Source organism: Trachymyrmex cornetzi, unplaced genomic scaffold, assembly GCF_001594075.2.
Source record: "Trachymyrmex cornetzi isolate Tcor2-1 unplaced genomic scaffold, Tcor1.1 scaffold88, whole genome shotgun sequence".
Taxonomy (NCBI): Eukaryota; Metazoa; Arthropoda; class Insecta; order Hymenoptera; family Formicidae; genus Trachymyrmex; species Trachymyrmex cornetzi.
The window spans coordinates 833,776-856,429 of NW_017300223.1; the positions used below are offsets into that span (position 1 = coordinate 833,776).

The 22,654-nt window shown below is 36.3% G+C and overlaps 1 protein-coding gene across 1 annotated transcript in view; it reads left to right on the forward strand.

The window, feature by feature from the left end:
* LOC108769244 (zinc finger protein 628) overlaps window positions 1-22,452 on the forward strand; it is a 31,305-nt gene extending 8,853 nt beyond the window's left edge. Inside the window, exons 4-6 of the mRNA XM_018520120.1 lie at window positions 102-322; window positions 7,577-7,727; window positions 21,172-22,452. Coding sequence (XP_018375622.1) covers window positions 102-322; window positions 7,577-7,727; window positions 21,172-21,485 — 686 coding nt within the window. The 3' untranslated portion in view covers window positions 21,486-22,452. The remainder of the gene's footprint in view (window positions 1-101; window positions 323-7,576; window positions 7,728-21,171) is intronic.
* The last annotated feature ends 202 nt before the right edge of the window (window positions 22,453-22,654 follow it).

The window sequence follows — 22,654 nt, forward strand, 5'->3', positions numbered from 1 at the left end:
GATATTATCATGAATGATATTAAAATTTTTTTAATGAGAGACAAGCAGTGATTTGACAAACGCTTGAATAACGACATAGACCGATGATTTTTTTGTTTCAGAAGAGGAGGCGCCATTGAACCTCAGCACGAAGCCGAGCGACGTCTCGTCGAGTATCGGCAGTAGGAAAAGTGAAATTTGGTCGCCGGGTTCGGTGTGCGAGAGGGAGGCCAGGGAAACGAGAGCACCGTCCTCCAGGAGTCCGTCCTCGACCCCTATAATTACGCGGCAAATTCATCATTCACCACTTACACCGCCCTCCTCGACGGAAAGGACTTTTCAAGTAAGTGTTCCTGTATTATACCTCTTTATTTTTATTCGCGCACTTTCCTCACTTCATCAGATATCGACTAAAGTTGTTTGCTCCGTAACCAAATGACTTGTAATACTTTAACGAAGTAATACTTAAAACAACTTAATCGTGAATTTTAATAATAATAATATGTAACATTACGAGGTAATTCTTCTTTAAAAAGATGTCTCGCGCGCATGGGAAAGATTTATTTCGTATTATTCTATAATAAAAGAAATTTTTAAAAATGACATGGATAGAATTTCTTGATTTAAAAATCGCCATCGATGCCAAAACCGATGTTACCGTTGTAAAGAAAGATTTTCACGACGCTAGCGTCCTCTGCGTAAATCGCATAAGCGAATCATTGCGAATCTGTTATCGCAATGATGAAGATGGCTTTCGAGGAAGGCGACTAATATCAGTCCTGGAAATCTCGACGTGCGATTGTCCATGATATTTGACCCATCGGAAAATAGACCGCGTACCGTTGCATGCATATCTCATACAGTGCCAATTTTACGAAGTCGACAAATTGACTCGAGCTTTTATTGGCAATCGCGTCTCGAGCTCGTAAAGAAGTTTCGATTTCTATACGCGGTTTGTATCGACCGAACGTCCGATCGCGACAACCCCTAAACGTTGTATCGCCAGCGGTAATTGGTCCCATCTTAGAGACTTTCCCCTCTGTTGTTTCCCGTTCTTTCCCTCCGTTTTAGAGCTTTGATGCGACTTATCTGTTTCTGAGAATCTAACCACACTGTCGTTTTAACTGACAACTATAATCAACCCATTGATATTAATAATTTCCTCGACAGGAGAACAGGCTATTCGTTGATTGTTTGGATTAATTCTATTTCTGTCTTGCTAGTAGTAAATCGTTTGATTACCAGTAATTATCTAAAGTGTGGATAATTTTTTTCTTATATACATAATGTGTACAATATTAACAGAATATTATAAATTCAACATAAAATTGAATGTGAAACTGTAGTAAATTTTTTTTAATAATTATTTTTTTTAATTAAAAATTATCACCAGTCATAAGTACCTAAAAAAATATAACAAAATTTAGAATTAAGTAAAAAATTAATAGAAATATTTAAAATGAAGTAGACTATCCTTCTTAATCATCGTATTCAATCACAATGCTTCGTAAATAAGACTTTCCTATAAACGAAATATTATTTTTGGTTGGATTAATAGTTTATAAGCTCCTTAGAACATGATAGCTTTTCAAAAAGGTCGCCGATGATCGATATGTGGAACTACTTGATGACGTCCGTTTTTTTACGAGCTACAAGAAAGCAGGATTGGTAAAGACTAATGTTTTTTTTTAAAAATAAAACATATTATGTTTCTTCTTAAATATGTTTTTAATGCTTCAAATATGCTTTGAACAGTACTATAAAAAAACATATTTAAAACATATTAAAAACATCAATTAAGCATGTTTTAAATTGTTTAAAACACGTTTAAAACATGTTTTTTACCAACCCTGCAAGAAAGTGCTTCTCGCCACCCTGATTGTTAAGTCACATTGATTTCTTTGAAAATCGATATTTTTCTCTTCATAGACGAAAATTTTTATCACAAAAAAAAACAGTTTATTTAAGTAAATGTAAAAAAAGACTTACGCAACTTACTTATTTTCCAAGTTATGCACAATTTTTAGCAACAGTAAAAATTTCAATTTTTATAGCTAAGTCAGTAATTAGTGATTACGTTTTAGTCAGTAATTGATTTAAGCAATGCTTCTATTACAGTAATATTTTCCAAAGCAAATATAAAAGATACATATTCCATTAGGCAGAAGACACTAAATATATTCTAACGGGTCGTTATTAAAGAGGTCGTAATCATTCTATGCTACTTTTCAGCTGCTTTAAATGAAACGTCGTCAAATGCCTACGTTTAAATTAGACGTCATTATCAGGACTATCACGCATCTGTTACAATATAGGCATGATCTAATTAACATAACGAAGCAATCCGGACGGACAAGTTGTCGAATACGTGTCGGTCCATCCTTGACTTTATCGCAACGTTTCCTCTCGATACGCACAGAGGCGATCAGGCTTTTACGCGTGCCTACATACCGTGCGTAAAACCGGTCGATCTCCATTCCGTTCGGAGAAAGAAAAAAATCAGACTTCGGAGTCACGCGATATGAATTTCTTCGGGGCGCGCAAATACCCTTAAGTGCGTTGGGGCGAGGAAACGGGTCAAACGTTTTTGACGAGTACACGGACCTCGACAAAAGACCTCGCCGCTTCAATTACGTGTGATTGAATGGAAGTAGAGAAACTTGCCTCGCCGTGCCGTGGTTTTACGTCCATGACACGTAACCGTAACTCGACATATTAGGATATGTGGGCCGCACACACGCGTGAGCGTACGGGTGCACATATGTACGTACATGTGTTTGTGTATGTATATATATATATACGCACGCAGGTAAATACGCAGTTTTAATGTGATATTGACATTAAATTTTTAATATCACGCTTAGCCTAGATTTACTATAGTTCGCTATTAAAAAACTATTAGCTTTTATAAATTAACGTGAAAACCTTCATGGTCACACTACAAAAAAGCCACACGATGGATTAAAATGACCTGACAATCGATAGTATTAGTTCCAATGATTTCAAAATATTACAGTATATAATATTGCAGTATATAATGCTCGGAAACATCAGACGATTTGACAGTTCGAATCTCAAGTTCGAACGTTAAATAGTTCGGTCTGAATGTACGTTCGAACTATTTCAACCCACTTCAGAACTGAAAGTTCGAATTTATTACATTTCGAACTGAGACATAACAAGTCCTCAGGATTAACCTGAATATGTTTGAATATGACTTTTTCTTTTTGACATTTTTGTAATGTTTGTATATTTAAGTCTCGTGAAAAACTACTGTTTTGTTTCCAAGGCATACCAAGGCATACCAAGGCATACTAAATATATTTGTTTACTGTCTTCTCCGAACTCCAAACATAACGAATTGACATTTTATATTGGCTACGTTTACACCATTTAGGCCGCGGCCTATACAATTGATGTCCTTATTTATCCTGTAGGTTAAACAAAAACACCTATCGGTGTAGCTACTGACCACTGCTTAAGCTCTAACTGTTCGAATTGTCCGATATATTCCAATTAGATGCTCATTTTTTCAACTTCGAACTATTCGAATAGATCGAATATTCAACATGTTCGAATCTTTTGTCTGAACCCTAGTATATAATTTTATCCTTTAAAAAAATGGAACAATGGCGTTTTAGTAAAAAATTGAATTTTAACACCAAAAAAAATCTTAAACATATTAAGTTCAGAAAAATGTGCTTTTTTACTTAAAATATCGTAATTTTTTAAATTTATAATATTTTCAAATGCAATTTTAGCCTAGTACTCTTGAGATGACGTATTTTACAAAAAAGTATGTTACACGCGTTTCAAAAAAGGTATTTATTTTGAAGGTAGAAGATGGTCGCTTTTTAGGTGTAAAAAAGATGTTAAATTTGGGTAAAAGGTTATTTATTATTAGTTTAAGTTATTATTATTAATGTCAAAATTATTATTATTATTATTAATATTGAAGGCAAACATAAGTGAAAAACATAAAATACAAAAAATACATAGAAAACGTTACTCTTTATTACTGCAATCTCCGTACACAAATAGAGTCTGCTCTCTAAATCTAAATCAATGGATAATCACTGATTCAATGCCAAATATGCCACTGTTAATTAATGAATGAAATGTGTTATCGCTAACCTACAGCGAACCTTGCTTCAGTGTATAAGTGTAGTGTAAGTATAAGTATAAGTAGTAGTATAAGTATATTCAACGTATATAGTATTGTAAGATTGGAATTACAATGTGCTAGAAAAAACGTGCAAATATCGATATTTTATATAATGCTTAAACTTCTATATTTTTAGTATTAAGAAAAATTACGCTAATTGATAACCAGCGTCGACTCCTATTGCCTGTATTACATATTTCATGATTTTATTAAAGGAGTCTGTAAAAACTTATTAGTTTTTTCGTTAATTTGTGATTTATCATTGCTTAAACTTCTTTTTTTTATATAGTTGAATTTCACTGATTATCCAGTGCCAAATGTGCTAATATGATATGCTGATAATTCAGTACCAAATATCCACTGATTCAGATTTAGAGTGTGTTTATCACACATAGGTCGTAGATACCATGGACATTCTTCCTTCATCGTTTTTTTATTCTTATTTGAGGGACACAATCTACAGCTTTGTTATTTTTACAATTTAATGTAAAAATATAAATTATAAATTTTTTAATGAAAACTAGCGTTGGCCACACTTATAGACGCTTTGATCAGAAAAAAAAACGCTTTTTGCGCGAATGGCTGCTAGGCGCATACTAACAGTCCGATTAAAAAGCTAAGCATCTTTATCGATGGTTGAAGCTTCAAATCTCTAATCGATTGGTAGGAACGCGTTCTTCTGATGCCGAGAAGGTTCTGAAATCTAGCGTGAAAGATGATGCTCTGGTCATTTTGACCTAGAAGGACCATGAAAGGTTAAAATAACCGAATTTCCAAATATTTTAAGATTATATTTTTTTCACTTATTAATATGTATCTACTATAGTTATATCAGTGCTAGCAGGAAGAGTTTAAATTAAATTTTTTTATCTATATTCTATGCTATATTACTAATCTATTAAATTTCATCATTTTCACAAAGATTTTGTTTTTAGTATCTGTCTTGACGAAGTCTTTTCCAATTAAAATTTCTTTATAACAAAATATAAGTGTTGTGAACATTATTTAGTACAACGTCATGATTTTGAAATTTATTGTTAACCAATCCGTTTTAGATAGAGTAAATTTTAGATTACATCTTTTTGATAGATTTATAAAATTAGGAACACGAGTTTCAAAACATGTCTAGAATTTTCTGATCAAATGATTCTTTAATTTTTTAAGCTTAAATCTTAAAAAGTGTCTTAAGCAACGTAAAACCTAGCTATCGCGTCAATCGGTTGTTGTAATGATCCACGGAGATATTTAAGTAAAACGTCCGTGGGAAAGCCACAGTCCTTTTTATTTAATTCGCGCCTTCGTCGACGAGCGACAGATGTTCCGGGCTGGGCACAAAGAGCGTTGCAAGAGATTAACGGTAATTACGCGATTTCGAGGAGCCGCGAATTGCGAGGAGTGCAGAAACTGGAAGGCGGTCGGAGAGCAAAGACGTCAGGGCCGGCAGGCTCTGACTATCTCTCTCTCTCTATCTTGGCTTTGTTTCCGAACCATACCGGAAGCAGACGCTTTCGTGCGGTGACAATAGCGAGACTGCTTCGCCTCATCCACCTTACTTCCCACAATCCGTCGTTTCCTTCGCGATCTCTCGACACAGGCGTTCCGGCGGTGCTCATTAATGAAAACCCTCCCACTACATGGCACCGCTTTCCTTTCCTTTCCTTTCCTTCGTATATCCGTAAACGGGATGACGGTGTCCCATCGTTGACCGCTCCGAGAGCTCCCATCTTGCCAGGTGGACGACAGGAGTAATTAAGGGTGACAATTGTTGTGTGTGAGAGTCTATTGTCAAGATCGGTATACTAACGTGACCATCTTGCTTTAATTACAGTTTAAATACTAGGGTTTTGTGAATATATTGCTCTATTCTTCTTTATCCTTTAACGTTTTATACGAACCGTTGACCGGAATAGCTTTCTCATCATGAAAGATAAAAAACAGATGACGTCGTTGCGTTTAAAATCTTGAACGTATGACATAAATATTGTATGTAAATATACAGTGGTACACATTTACGTATTAAAATAATTATACCCCAAGCTAATCTTGACCAGTATTTAACGTCGAAGATGATCCTTTTCCTTTGCATGCGTTCAAATATAATAAATTTTCAATAATTTTTAAATATGCATTTCAAACGTTGTGATAATCTCTTAGGAGAGTAAGTACAATATTGTAGTAACGATCGCAATTTCAGTTATGCAATCATTCATCTACCGATTTTCGCCGGTCTTACCTTCGGATCCTGTTGAACAATGAGAATTAAGATTCACGGTGATATCGTCGCAAAGAAGTCGCAAAGAATGTCGCGCGAAGACAGGTCGCTCTTCTCTATATAATATATTGATCGTAGCGCGACGTGAATCATGCGTGCGCGCAATAATATTCCGCGGTTGGCATATTCATACCCTGTATAAATTGTCAGCCTGGACACGCATCGAACCGCACCGTCGGGGCATTGTGACGACTGGCGCCCGTGTGACAATGAACTAGAAGAGTGAGAGAGAAAGAGAGAAAAGGAAAGAAGTACGCGCGCGACGCTTCGTGAACACAGGTGTGCCTGGCGTCCCGGCGCCTAGGAGCGGTGCGTCTTCCATCTCCCCCGTTCCCTATCTTATTCCCTTTCTTAAGTCTGCGGTTGAAAATCAACAGACTTTATAGCGTTAGCAAGTCGCACTAAGAAAGTGCATACGTTTATGAAGATAATAATTGGCATGAGTATTTGAAGAGAGAGAGATATAAGTTTTGGGAACGAGAATTTAAGGAAGTAAGGAGCTCCGTCGAGCTAATGTATTACTGTTATCATGATACAATGCAGACATCTTCAGATATGTTCAATAGATAAATAGATAAATTGCAGTAAATTCAAGGAGTTATCGTGCATCATCGCAAAGTGATCTCGCTAATAAATTCTGAATGAACATTGGTATATGTGATATAATATATATAATAAATATTACAGAATACAGATTTCTATGAAGTTAGGAAGCGTATAGAATCACGAAAAGAATATTCTTGAGAGGGGTGCAATCAATATCGCGTGCGGAAACACGAGCTGTCCAGGAGAAATTGATAAATTAGCTACTTAACGGTTTAACAGTTGGACGATGGCGATTTATCAGAAAAAGGAAATTGCTATTAACGGCAAGATGGAAGTGATTTTGCATTATTAGATATGAAATCAGTAAGATTAGATTTTCAACTGTCGGGTGCAAATAAATATTAAGATAATATTACTTATTATTTTTGTAACACCATTATTATAGGATGAAAAAATAAATTTGTTCTGTCTTTGTTTAATTAAAAGCATAAAAAAATAATCAAATTCCAAGGAATGTATCGTATGTACACAGTATTCGTATTAAGAATGATAAATAGCATTAAATAAATAGACATAGCTCTAAGGTAAATCAATTGCTTTGTTTGTTACAATAGTGTAAGCAGTGCGGTAAGGCTTTCAAACGGTCAAGCACGCTTAGTACTCACCTGCTGATCCACTCCGACACGAGGCCTTATCCCTGTCAATATTGTGGCAAGAGGTTTCATCAGAAGTCAGATATGAAGAAACACACCTACATCCATACTGGTGAGTTCTCATTAATCCAATCTACCGCATGATTTTTAATTATATTAACGAAATTGCGTAAATAATTCTCAATGAATTAATTACGCAACAAATTAAAAATTTACTTATGTATCGATACTTAAAAAATTTTATTTATGAGAATGCATTTCTAGCTTTTTACACAGATAAATTTATAAAAATGTATGTATATAACTTTCACTAATGTCCCACATCGCTTGATAATATATAGAGTCTCAGAAATGTACTGCATTGATCTCTTTGTCTCGTCAGCTTCAAACTTCCAAAGAGAGATTATAATACGTTAACCGGACAAAGCGGGAAACCATATGACAAAGTTTCGGCATACGAGGGTATTGCGTGAGCATCGATAATTGCGATCGTCAGTAACAAGCCTCTACTTTGTACATCTAATTTTTACGTTGCGACTATACTCGTATAAGTCCAAGTTTTGTCCTCGGAATTACAGCTTGTCGCATGTTCTCCCTTAAACTTCTTTCTCCGCGGTCTTCGACCAAATGTTGCTCTTGCATACCGCCGATCGATAACTACAATTGCTGGTAACGAGCTTCTGTCTTTAGTCTCTACATCCAAACGGAAGACGCAAAGCGAACAGTTAAAAATAGTTTCCATAGCAGGACACCGCGATGGCTCTTTCTCTCTATTACTAAATCACTGAAATATAATAATTAATTGATCTAACGTATTATGTATTTTACCGTCGATACTCTTTGCTAACATACTAATCTCTTAAACAAATACTTGAAAACAAAATGTATAATAATTTTGATATTATTGCAATTGTATGTTATTAGATGTGCTCAATGTTTGAAATCATGATGATGATCATTTTTGTCTTGAGTTGTAGAATGTAATATCATTATTCTTTCATACTTTATTATGAATCTAAAAAGATGCATAATATTCTGCGCGTTACTTGGAACGAAAGACGCGCGATCGGCGTCCTCGGCGGGTGGTTTTCGAATTATTTATGAAGGCTGCCTTGTTGCCACCGTGGTAGACCATTTTGTACATTATTCAGAACATTGGTGTCCTGTGATCAGCGAAATATGTTCGGACATAAGTCGCGCAGGTCATATGGAACGAAAAAAAACCGAAAGTACCTCTATTCTTCCTTAGTTTTTGTGAATAACAAATGAGATTTGCTGAAAATGTTGATATCCCGATTTTATATACAAAACGTATTTAAGCGAAATTATTAATCTCCACGAGGGCTTTGTGTTAGTCTGTCGAAAGCGACATTTTAAGACAGATTAATAAAAAACAGCGGCAAAAAAAGTAATTGAAAAAGTAATTCCATGGAATAGTGTCGACTGAATTTTGATGGATTGAATTCGTTAATATATTTGTGAGATATGACGATTTCTTATAAATCAATAATACGTATATTATAATGCAATTATTGATATACAAAAAGATCATATAAATATGTCAACGAATGAAAGCGCTTGTGAAATAATTTTTTCGCGCGCTGTAAATTAATTAAGATTTTAAAACATTGTTAATACTACTCGATCCATTAGGCGTAATACATCTCGTATGCTATTTGCAGAGACACTTGCAAAAAGTCGCATTTGCTTGATGTGCGTTATCGCGTAAATGTGATTGCAACGCGCATCTGTTCGATCAAGCGCGACGAAAAACGGAGGGACGACGGACTTGCGCGCGACCACACCTTTATAACAACGCACACACGTTTAAAATGTGTGCGACCCGCGACGCATCCTCAATAGGGTGTCTCCACGAATGTCGCACCCACGTCTCTACGCGACTGACCCTTTTCGCATATGAAAGAATCACGTAGGAGGCATATACGCGATACCAGGAATCGATATCGCGGCATCGCGTACTTTAGATAGAAAAGGGAAATAAAAGAGAGACAATGTATAAATCTATCTTTCGACATGTTCCTTCCATATTCAACGAGAGACCTCTTAAACGGAATCTTCAAAGATCTTTTTAAAAATGTTCTTTGTAATAAAAAAAGACGATACTTATTCCGAAGTTGAATTGATATTTTTTTTTCTAATATTTATATACCTCTCGCGAAGAGAAGCTATCAGCGCGTCGCGCGTAGTTAAACTTCAGCATTGTCATTTAATTTGCGATACAGGAACGCTACGACAAATGATAAAAGGTAAATCACTTGCTAAAATCTAGCTTATATGCAAAATGTCTGTCATCAAAACCGCTCTTCGCTGTTTCATTCGATAGCAGTGGATAGGATAATTACCCTCTTTTACAATAAAAGCCAGAAAAAAATAGATTGGCATGCAATCAGATTAGCTCCGGATTTGATTCATTCGAGGTTGATGTGTCGCGGGAGACCCAAACGCGAACACGCATATTACCCGCAATAAATATATCGGCAGATCATCAGGCTCTTTCATATGGAAATCGTGTCTCGTCACGCACATTCTCTTTCAGACGGTTATTTTTCTTTCTTTCGTCCGAAGTAAAAATTAATCTGTTGCATATGGCAAAATGTGTTGGAAGCGATGACGATTATCGTAAAATTATGGTATTTTGAGAACAGTTCTCTTAATAATTTATAAAGTAAAAATTTTTAATATTTTTTCTACATATATTTTTGAAATTTTGTTTATAAAAATTAATCAGTTAATTATAATCATTTAATAATAATATTTTTACATCACGCGCATATTTCAATTCTTGACAATTTACATTAATTTCAATGATATGTTGCATTAGGTCATATTTCTATGCTTGTAATGTTCGGATGTATCGCCTTTGTTTTTTATTGTTTATGCTCATAGCTACATGAAAACCGACTTAAGTTAAATCTTTGACAGTTACTCATTCGATTGCTAACTGTCGTCTTGTTGACGCACATAAGTTGTTATTAATTATGGATACGGATATACAGCGAAATTAATTTAATTTTTAATTTATTATGTTCACAGTTTGATAGGTGAGTGATCTTTCTAAAGTTTTCATTTATTTTTCATTCTTTCTTTATACCTTAATAATGGTTGGATTATTTATATAGAATTCATCTTCGATTTATTTGGTCACCTGATCTGTTAACCTGGTGTCTTTATGAATGAAGCGGAATGACTGGGCACTCTGCTATCTAACCAGTTAAGAATTTTGATTGTATGTGGATCAGATACACTGAGGATGGCTCGAATGTAAGCCGAAACGTCTGATTTTTTCGTATTTAATAAATCATTTGCTCGCACGACTTACTGCGAAAAAACTCTCATTAGCCTGTTCTCTGTTTATATTTTAATAATAATATATATTTCGTTTGAATACGTTTTAAAAAATTTTTGTAGCGAATATGAGAATGTTAAATATGTATAAGTCATATTACGGTTTCGTGATATGGAATAAAGTAAAAAGAGAATGTATCATGAAATGAAATTTGAAATTTGTTCCTCGAACGCGATGTAAATTTACAAAATGATCCAAGATTAATATTTGATGAATCATTCGCGATATTGAAGGTAGCTTCCAAGAGGCGATTTGATGCTACGTACAAAGAGATAATCTGCAGATGGGAAACGTATTTGCATCGTACATCAAAAATGATCGTATATACCCTCGCACCGAGTGTACCTAACGAATGACCACACAATCGCAGCATGATTTTTCTACAACTCACTGCGGCCTATTATCGGTAATTTCTCGAGAGAAGAAAATAACTACTCACCGCAACCTAATGATGATTTTTTTATGGAGATACGTAGATTTGTTGTTAAAATGATTACCTAGCCCTTTAAAATATTCATAAAAATGCAGCGTATTCTGTTTTGCTTTATGTGCGTTTTGTGTTATATTTGCCGTTCTAGCGTTACTAGAATTACTAAAGGAAAATAAGAAATCTTAGGGTATATTTTAATATTTCAAATCGCGTACGTGTGCGACAGAGCATTTTAGTTTATAAAGTGATAATTTTTAAAAATTCCTTAAAAAATTTCTTGTTTTTCTCGGAAGATATACATAAAAATTAAAAGTAAAATTATTATTAATAATCTTTTTATTACATGAAATGTTCAAATATGCCATGTTTGTCGTTGTCATAAATATAAATATGGATGTCCCAGTAAGATAATTGTTTCGGTGAAAAAATAATTAATCGAAAACAAACACCATGTTCGTTGTTGCCATAATTTTAAATATGGATGTCCCAGTAAGATAATTATTTCGATGAAAAAGCAATTAATCGAAAACATTTTGGCTGACACATTAAGCGATAAATTGAATCCCCGCATGTATCGAATAACGCGTGATCTGATCCAGCCCCCACCCTCGATATAAATTGCGGACCCGAGAGTTTTTCTTAAGCGATCGGGTCCCGTGGCGAAAGCAGGACATGGAGGGAAGCGTCGATCGGGAGCGATAAGGAGATATTTTAATGGCGATTTAATCAGCTGCCTCGGCCACGTTTTCTCGTGGAAACGGCCGGAAGGAGCGCATGCACGATGGGAAACGGTCTGTTTGTCGCGCAAAGCGAGTTTCCGGCACGCCACGTGCCCGACACGGGTCGTCGTGGGGCGTGCGTGTCCCGTGCTAATTAGCGGCTAAGAGAACAAGCCGCTCGTCGTGGGTTAGGGACTACCGAGAAAGGGAGCATAGCACCCTCGAATGCTCGAGGAACTCGCTCTAGCCACTTTGTACTCTCTACGTTTCTCCGCGAGGGGTGAACGTAATGCGAATTTAATCGACCCTTCTCCCCATAGGCAGCGACTTTCCGCTACCAATTTTATTCTCTCTCGTAACGCAGCACCGCGATATAGGAATACTCCGGATTTATTAAAGTATCTTAATTATATCTTCAAAGAGCGACGTAAAAGAATTTGATTAATTAAATTAACCATCATCCAATTAAACGAACGTTTTGTTTTATATAGAACAAAATCCAGAATGTATAAATAATTTAAATTTAATCAAATAAATTCACGACGAGCTTCTAAAACGCAGTATATTGTTTAAATTTCTTTCCTCGAATTTATATAAATATTTTGCATATATATCTTTTTAAAATTTAATATATTTCTTATTTGTGAAGAATTTAATGTATTTCTTTTATTCGTGACTTTAATAATTAAAAAAAATTTATTTTATAACACGGCAATGATATTTTTCACTTGCTCACAGTTTTTTACATCGTTATATGTATTTTAAAGCTAGTCAATACCTTAAAATGAAAGTGCAAGTAATCAGCGACACACAAATGTTTTCGCATTATAGGTAATGAAGGAAGATAACGTAGAATATGTGGGAAGTAAATGTGCTTAAATATGTTGTTATCGTTTAAATACCTTCAATATACGAATCACCGATGTTTGCAGCAATTTCCAGAAAAGCTTGTGCAAGCTTCTACGTCATCGAACTCCTTGAAATGTAATTGTGGGTGATAATGAACTTATTAAAGTTTATTATATACGCAATTTGTGGTTGAAATTTATGGCAAAAACTTGTATTTTAAAGTGACTCAGTTGAAAAATATTTGATACTATCCATAACAATACTAATGCTAGTGACAGTTCGTGCAGGGTGACATCATCAGCGAAGTAAAATCGATTGGGGCACAAATTTTTATGTGAAAACTACGGTGACAAAAATTGAAAGCAAACGTAAGAAAAATAATGTAGATGATTGCAAAATTGAAAATTTTTGTCACTCTTTCTCACAAAAGAATATTATATCCAGCCATTAAAGACTTTTTTTTTTTAAGAGAACGTTCTATAGCTTCAATCATTTTGCTAAGAGCTACGCTTCACCTGACACGTGTCATAATGGGATCTTTCTAAGAAATAAAGATTTAGAGGCATTTTAACGCGAAATTTCACGCGTTAAAAGTTCTTAGGAAATACGCTATACGGTTTCAATTTTACAAAGTATAATGCTTCAACTATCTTTTCTAACGTATGTACATCAGTAATATTTTTCGTTCAAGGAAAGTAAAGATTCAGAAATGTTTCGAGGAAGTTTTTCCGCGACGAAAGTATAAATAATTCCCAGACGTGGGATACGCGCCAGGTTTCTCATTGTCACTATCGTCGTATGACGTATGGCGGTGGCGTCTTTGTTAGGGTAGCGATGTCGCCACTGCAATTTGATTTCTTGCATAATTGATGATTGCCTATCATGATTCCTTCGCGTCTCAAACGCAGCATATACCTTGCACACAATATGAAGAAAACACGAATTGTATCGAACGTATAAAGTTCTTCATTGCATCGAAAATTTAAAACTTAGTTGAAGTCTTTCTAACGCCCACTTCTACCAACGTAGATTAACTTTAATCTCGATTCAACTTACTCTTCGTCTTTTTCTAATCTAAAGAACTAGAAAAAGACGAAGAGTAAGTTGAACCGAGATTGAAGTTAATCTACATTGATGGAAACAGGCATAATACCGTCGGTTTTAAACTTCAGCGGCTTGTTCTCGAAATCTTTACTTTCTCTCCCTTTGAAATTATCAATTTACCGCAAGGCTACTATTTGATTGAACGTTCTAGCCTTTCCTGTTAGTCTTTTCCTTGAAATTGAATAGAAAAGAAACGTTGGAAACACTCGAGCGCTTAATTCTAGGAAATGAAATTGATGCCTTGCTTACAGAACTATGGATCGGTAATTATCTTCTATGTTTCTACGAGTATCATCTGTTATTTACAATGATTTGATATTCTCCGAATGTATTTTTATAGCTGCAAAAAAAGTTCAAATAATAACGATTATTTATGTACATACATATTCTTTGATTAATTATTTACGTGATGAAAAGTAGCTATCGATTGATATCAAGTATCATCGTGCCATGGTTGATTGGTGAGTTCAACGCGATCGAATCGGCGACGTCGTCACTTCGAGACGAGCATTCGCGATATGATAAAATATTTGCCAAGGGGGTAACCACTAGCTAAAATATTGTCCCACAGATTACACGATTTCATCTGATTAGAAATAATTTTTTTCACTACACTATGAAGTAAATTGATAAAATATACGATTTTATTTAATGTTATACAATGATTTCTCGTGGTTGCATATGCAATTATCGGATTATACATACAGATTTTATATAAATTTTATAATGATTTCGAGGATTCTGTCCCACGATTACATTAAGTGGTTACTCCCTCGATATTTGCGTAATGTACCCCTTTCGCGTTGCATCGCGGTAAAATAATTCATCGCGCGGGGATGCACCCCCGCCTTTCTCGACGCGATAATCGGGGCCGCGATGACGGTCATTGATGAAAAAATTTCCGCTGTCTCTCGCGCGCACTTTTGTTATCATCGAGGCACACTCTTACTCAGCAATTTTGATCCGTCTACCGGACTTTTCCGAGCGGATCGATAGGATATCCCCGTTCACCCCGTTGCCGCCGGTCGAAAGGGGAAAGAAAAGAAGAGAGAGTGCTTATACGAGAGTAAGTCGGGGTGATGATCGCTTCCGGCGATCGTCGCCGATGGAGGACAACTTTTTTCCGCATGCCAGGCAGCAATTGGCGGGAAAAAATACGGTCGGCTACGACGATCATCCCGCCGCGCCGGCTGCATGTTTCCGCGACTGTGAACTTTCGCCTATGCAAGCATCCGCGGATAATGCGCGCTGATCGTACGGCGTATCTACCTCGTCGTTCGCTGAAATAACCGTCACGAGCGCTCTGAAAGAGTAATCGAGGCGAATGCGCGGGTATCAAGCGAAATGTTACGTTGTCCGCAAATTGTGCGCCGGCAAACGCTATGATTTCCCAGTGCGTCATTGAACCCCAAACGGGGCGGGAAAACAAAGAAAGGGGCGTTTGGTGGGCTTTCACGAAACGCAATTTCTTGTCATCACTCATGTTATTTTATTATACATTTGTTGCATTGTGCAACGACGAAATTCGTTGATCACCGTGTGTCTAAATGATAATAAGTATTGAGGATATAAGGACTCGGCAAGTATAACTGCTAGTTATTATTTCGTGTGTCATATTACTCTCTAAAACTTTTACAATGAATTTCACTCTTAAGAATAAAATCTCACTCTTAAAGATGGAAAATTGAGCTACTCTTTTTTTAAGACCGGATCACTCTTCAAAGTGAGATTCCACTCGAAAGAAATTAGAGAATACAAATATCGTTGAGTGAAAAATTATGATTAACAATTAGATTATTAGTTGATGTTTGCTGGGGAATTGTCTTCTCAGTGAAATATCGGTTCTCTATAATTTAAGTTCGGACATTGCAAGGATTTGGCACTTTTCCCAAAACTGCTATCGCGTGACGTTGAAGATCTTTTAACGAGCTTCGTTTCCCTAGCGCGAAAAATCCGCACGAAATCGATGCTTCCTCTCCCTTCCCTTTCTCTCTTTCTCTCCGTCATCGCAGTCAATATCGCCGCCATTACATCACGTTCGTTAAAAGAGACGGACCTGCATAATTAAGAGGACTCGCTCCGCGTCCCGCACATACAAAGAGAGAGAGAGAGAGAGAGAGGGGGGGGGGAGAGGGAGAGGGAGAGAAAGGGAGAAGCGCGCTATTCGCTCCTATCATTATAATCGGCCGCGAAGCAAACGTTTCAGCCGGTAAATATTTAAGTCGGCCGGTAAGGGGCCGGTAATGAGAGTCGCGAGATGGATCGATAGACATAGTACGTATAGGACGAGGTGTATACGCACGTTGTATGGGTCGCTGACACTCTCGATAAATATTGTCGGGCAGCCCGCGAATCGTACCTTCTCGTTTCTTCGTGTGTCCGTGCGCGAGAGATGACGGCGATACCCACCCTCGTCCCGGAGAAATTAAAAAGTCTAGGGCAAACATCGCCCTGTCACACTTTTCTCCCCTTTCTCCTCAACCCCCGGAGTCGCTCTCCCTCCTTACCTCGTTATGTTAGTCTTGAAAGGCAAATAGACGTAGCAAATGTGATTTAATCGCCGCTTCGATACGAGAATATTATATCTCTCCTCCTGCCGTCTCTCTTCTTCTCGAGCTAATTAAATATTAGTTCGCAAATACGATTGTTTTATGTTTTAAACATGGACAATTTCGTGTCCTAATGACGTTTTCTTATTGAGTTTCGTTAGCTCTAATTCCGCAAAGTGTTCACCCCGTCGTGCCTTCAAGGCCGCCACGAGACTATGAAAGCCCTGAACGCAAATTCCTCATAAGTTTTCCAATAAAGCTTTGTGCATAGAAACGACATTCGCGTTCGTGCTTTTTAACTTCCGTGATATAACGCATATCATTCCTAAAAGTACAATCGTATTTCTTGCAATATTTTATCCCACTCGTTATTTAACACGAAGACATAGTTTTCGTCGCCAGACAAAAAACGGTAGAAAGATGTTTATTACATTGTGTCAACAATGTTGCGCACATGCCGTTCGGAAAAACGAAACGTAAAATAATCGTGGAAAATAACAATCGGTCGCATTTGCTTGCTCAAAGTGAATGCTATAATTAAGCACGTTTGCAAGTTTGCACGCGCAATTTTTACCATCCCATTAGTTGTATAACGAGCTTAGTAATAAATATGCGGCATGTATCAGTGCGATACATTCAACAGACATGTATCGTAAATAAAATTACCAAACAAAGTCGCAGGTACATTGCGTTATCGACGAGTAATTTTCACAGTATTGATTTTAGCGGCGCATTCGCACAAAGTTCCTTGTCAATCCCGCATATTGCTTCAGTTATTTTTTACTTTAAAATAATTTTAATTATTTTAAAGTAAAATAAATTAATTTAATTATATATTTTTTATTTTAATTATATAGAAATTGTTATCACAATTATTTTAAAATAAGAAAAATCGTCGTCTGTGTTTTGCGACACAGCTATAATCCAAAATTTTTTTTATTATTCACGAGCGTCAGTCTTCAAAACACAAGAGATACACGTTGAAACGTATAATTCGTGTTATGAATTCAATACATCACATTACACTTTAATTATCATAATATTGTTTCTTCTGATGTTAGTTTAGCTAAATTATTCACAATTTGTTTGCTTTACACAATTATCTTGTTCATTATTAATACAAACGTACGGGAAATAGAAGTATATTGCAAAATATACGAAGTGAAATCGATGTATTTGCTCTAAGCTCATAAATTGTCTTGAGATATTAGCGGCATATGATAGCGCTTTTCTGTGCGTCAAGCAGTATGATATAAAATTGAATCGTAGGTGGTACAATTATGATAATTGTATTTTCCTTTATATAGTCGTGAAGGATGGTAAGAAACGGAGTGTGTCTGCTTTCCGACAAAGCGACATTGTCATGCACTACGCCCATGTTGCGGGCGATAATTCCAACAATAATATATCGAAACGTCAATAAATTTAATTTAAAGGAAAAAACATGCGCCCAATGAGAGAGATGAGTCAGAAGAAAAGAAACTAATTCCTTTATTCCGAGCGCACGTGTGAGATACGAGAAATCAATTTTGAAAGAAATTCTTTCACATATTGAGCGATTTGGAATATATAATTAATTTACGAACACTTTTTCCAACATCTATATTTTGCCGTGATATTGCAAATTAAAGAATGTAAGATCGAGTAAACGTAAATTGAAACGTTTTCATCACCGCGATCCTATCTTCTGATGCGAACATTAAGTATCTTGCGATTACTCGCCGCGCTTCGCATGATGACATACAGTCTTTACTTTTTCCACAGAGTCGTTTTTTTCCCCTTCAGGATATTCGTGAATTTTCTCCACTGTTTGTCCACTGTATGTTTGAAAGAGAAAGAGAAAGAGAGAGGGAAATACCGCTTGCGCAACGTCCGCTCGCGGAATTAATTTCTTTTCGATAGAATCTTAACGACGACGCCTTCCGTCGTATTACAACATTCGGAGGCGTCCGTTCACTTTTATCATCGCTTTACAATCATAAAATTGTTTGCTCGGAATTTCGAGCGAAAGAGGAGGGAATCGTCTCCGCGGGTACAGGTGTTTGCTCGGTATTATCACCGCCGGTCGATCGTCGTTAGACGAGCGACAGTGGACTTTTAGAAGGCCGTGACAAGAATTTACAAGTACCCTCTTTTTTTTCTTTCTTCTTTATTATTATTATCTACCACGAGGCTGCGATCTGCGTGCGGGACGTTCGTACTTGAATGTCAAGATTCGCGAGAGCGATTAACGCAGAAGCTGTTGATTTTTTTCTTTCGTGTAACGATATCACGAGAGCAATTGCAAGATGCGTGCGAGATTATGCGACTGACGCTAATAAATGATGTCCGTCGTGACACTTTCTGTTTTCGATGAAACCGCATTTGCTGGAGAATTACGATGAAATTTATAGTTTCACGAGTTAGTTTTATTACTATGATATTTTATTATCGAAAATTTCCGAAACGCGGTTTCTGTGCTTAATTTATAAAAATTGACAAATTTCGTATACAGGGAGTATACAGGGAGTTACAAAAAGTAAAAAATTTCTGATGTATATTTATCAAGACGAAAAGAATACTTAGTTATCTGATCGAAAAATTAACCTTGTCAAAGATAGAAGCGATTTTCAATCTGTTAGCACAGGTGATTTACTTACATTTTATAAAATATGTTTCTTTTTACATAAATCAATTTGTACCAAAATATTATCAGGGTAAAGTATTTCTGACATAAAAAAAATCTAAGTATACTTTTTTTTATAAGCTCATCCTATATGTAAAATAATTGAAAAAGTCAATTTGTGAAAAAAGTCATACGGATTAATTTCTTGATTTTAATTAGACATTTTTTTTTACTTCTGATGGATACTATAATATTCCTGTAATTTTAAAAAATACTCCGTATACGTGATGTATAATAAGTACGATTATCCTTCTTTCACTTATTACGTCTGACGGTTATCGACACCTCCTTCAATTTCTCTGCTAATTTTTCTCGAACACGGCTTCAAGCATATCGATTATTTGTCAGCCATCATCATAACAATGTCGCGGACGTGACGACACACTTCGGTTGCTTATTTTACATGTAAAATAATTGTTTTTAATTGCACTTCATACCTGAACTAAGCTAACGTTGTCTTTGGACAATCGGTTGTCTCTGGAAGTACCGAGCAAAGGTTTTAGTCATCGCTGTCAGACGCGCAAGTGCCGGTTGACGCCACGATTTATTAGTTGATTCAGTTGCGTTTGGTTAACCTTGGTTCATTATTTCAGATCGCTCACCGGTTCTCTTTCTCGCACGATAATCGAATTTGCAACGCGTATATTTATAACTCACGCCTTACATCTCACAATGTAGCTAATCGTCGTCGATCAAACTTTATCGTGTCTACCGTATTCACGAGTTTATTGATGCTAATATTTAATTCATTGATTTTCAATATTTCTTATGATTTTTTAATTAGACATACGACAATTACGTTGCAGGATTCAGAAAAACTTTTGACATGTTTATACATATATATATATATATAAATGTTTTTTTTAACATATTAATTAAGATAACCGTATTCAATATGGCTTACATAAGCTTTGGGCTTTTTTTTTAATGTTTTGCTGAATTAAAAATTGGAAACTGTAAGTTGTTAGATTCAAAAAGGAGAAAACTACATTTTTAACATATGATCTACGGAATTAATAACTATTACTTGGTAGTGTTATAGAAAGCAATAACTTAACAGGGAATGGAAAGTTACTTTTTAAAAGTATCTTGTTACAGTTACCGTTACATGAGAAAGTAACTTTTCGTTACTTTTCCGTTACTTTTTAAAAATCGATTACCACCAATCACAGCGGATGGATGTCTAAGGACTTTCTAGTCTCAAGCCCAATGAGTGGCTTGTATCAAATCGAACAGTGTCCAATCGTTTGCAAAGTAACGATTGGATAAAAGTTACTGTTAAAATTCGTTACCGTTACAAAAAAACGTAACTACGTTACCGTTATAGTTGCCAAAAAAGAAAGTAACGCAGTAAAGTTAGAAAAAAAAAACTTGTAACTGTAACTTCGTTACAAGTAACGAGTTACTTCCATTCCCTGTAACTTATATGTATATGAAATATTCGATCGCAATCACAACAGTCTGCATTTGACGTTAATGATAACAACAGAATGCATTGAGCAATTAATTGATACAAGCAAGTCACATAGACAACTTGTATGACATACTAGTCCTATATATTGAATTCAATGTGTAATTACCTGCAAACAACGAGTAAATCATTGGGTACTAGGCCATACCTTAATTAACAAAATTATACTTGCTAAAATGGTATTTGGAAGAGTGTGAAATTTTGTAACTTTTTCAGAAACTCAACGCAAAATCTGCGATAATAATTGATACTTTAGACCTGCAGTTTAAAAATATACCTTTGACTTACGCCACATTATACGTTTGAACATTTTTTGAAAATCTTATAAAAAAATAATTATAATCGAAGGAAAGTGCAACAATGTATACTGATCCATAAATTGTTCACAATTCTATTTTACAGGTGAGAAACCACACAAGTGCGTCGTGTGTGGCAAGGCATTCTCCCAGAGCAGCAACCTGATCACGCACATGCGTAAGCACACCGGCTACAAGCCGTTTCAATGTGGGCTTTGTGACAAGGCGTTCCAGAGGAAGGTCGATCTACGTAGGCATCGGGAAGGTCAACATCCGGCGGCGCCGGCGCTCGATTATCGCTCTCTGCAGATACCACCACAGCAGCATCAACAGCCAAATGGCAATCCGCACTCGCCGTTACCACCGCATTCAGCATCCTCCGCGGGTTACCACGTGATATCCGTTCCCGGCAGTAGCTGAGACTCGTTCATTTGACAGACACTTCGTCCGTGAACGCGCACCAGGCCCTCGAACCGGATAACCGAGCGGTATGTATCGTTGGATCACGACGCTACCATGATCGGTTGGGGAAGGGCAATATTGCGAGTATCGCGAATCGTCTACGAGATCGGCTGCTGGAAGCGAGATCTCGTAGATACTTAAACTCCGGAGTTGGTTGGACGGAGTAACAAACATATCACTTGCGCGTAAATGTGCGTGTGTATATCTGAATGTATCGAAATGTATTTTTGAGACAGCGACACCTGCAGGAATTCGGCGTCTTTTACATACTATTATTGTGAGATAGTTTAACTACTGTGCGAGATTGAATACAGTAAGGTAAAATCAAATCTCGGAAAGATGTAACTTCGCAAATTGAAGTAGAAGAAAGGCTCTCAGTGCTTTTCTTTATAACTCGGTACGTTCTATATAAACGAAGATAATTTGTTGTCTCTCTGACTCTCATCAAAATTGTATATAACATCGGAAATCTGAGATATGTTCACAGATTAAAAATAACGCTTTTGTCTTCAATTTGCGTGACTATCTAGTTTGGCACATTGGTGTTATAATATATCAATACTGAGTATCGAAAACGGCTCATGTCCGCATTAACAATTGTCGTTTCAACGTGAAGACACGTGTGCATTTTCAATTAATTTTACAAATAAATGACTGACGTGTAGTGATGCACGTGTATCAAAGAGAACCGTTTCGAGATGTAGCGCTTCGCATTTGTCATATCAGTGATTATACTTATTCTCTCTATGGCGTGTATATGTATGCAACATGCTAATACAGCACCGTTGTTATGTCGTATATCCATGTCGGTTGGAACGCGAATATAAATTACATTAGACACGATGTGTACTTTCGCATCGAATCACTTCTTTTGTTTTATCGGCCTGATTTAACTGCAAGTTATACTCCAATGGTCGCAGCTGTAGTGATGGTAGTGATTTCGGAATGCTCAGAATATCTCCACGAAAGTGTAACACGAGTCATCGAAATAGTATGTGTATTTCGAACAAAACGAAACAAATCGACATATTATGAAAGTAACATAAATCGGCTTTTTTTATCTCAAAAACGATAAATACATACAGCCGCGATTGCACGCGTGATTGCACGATACAGATTCGAGGCGC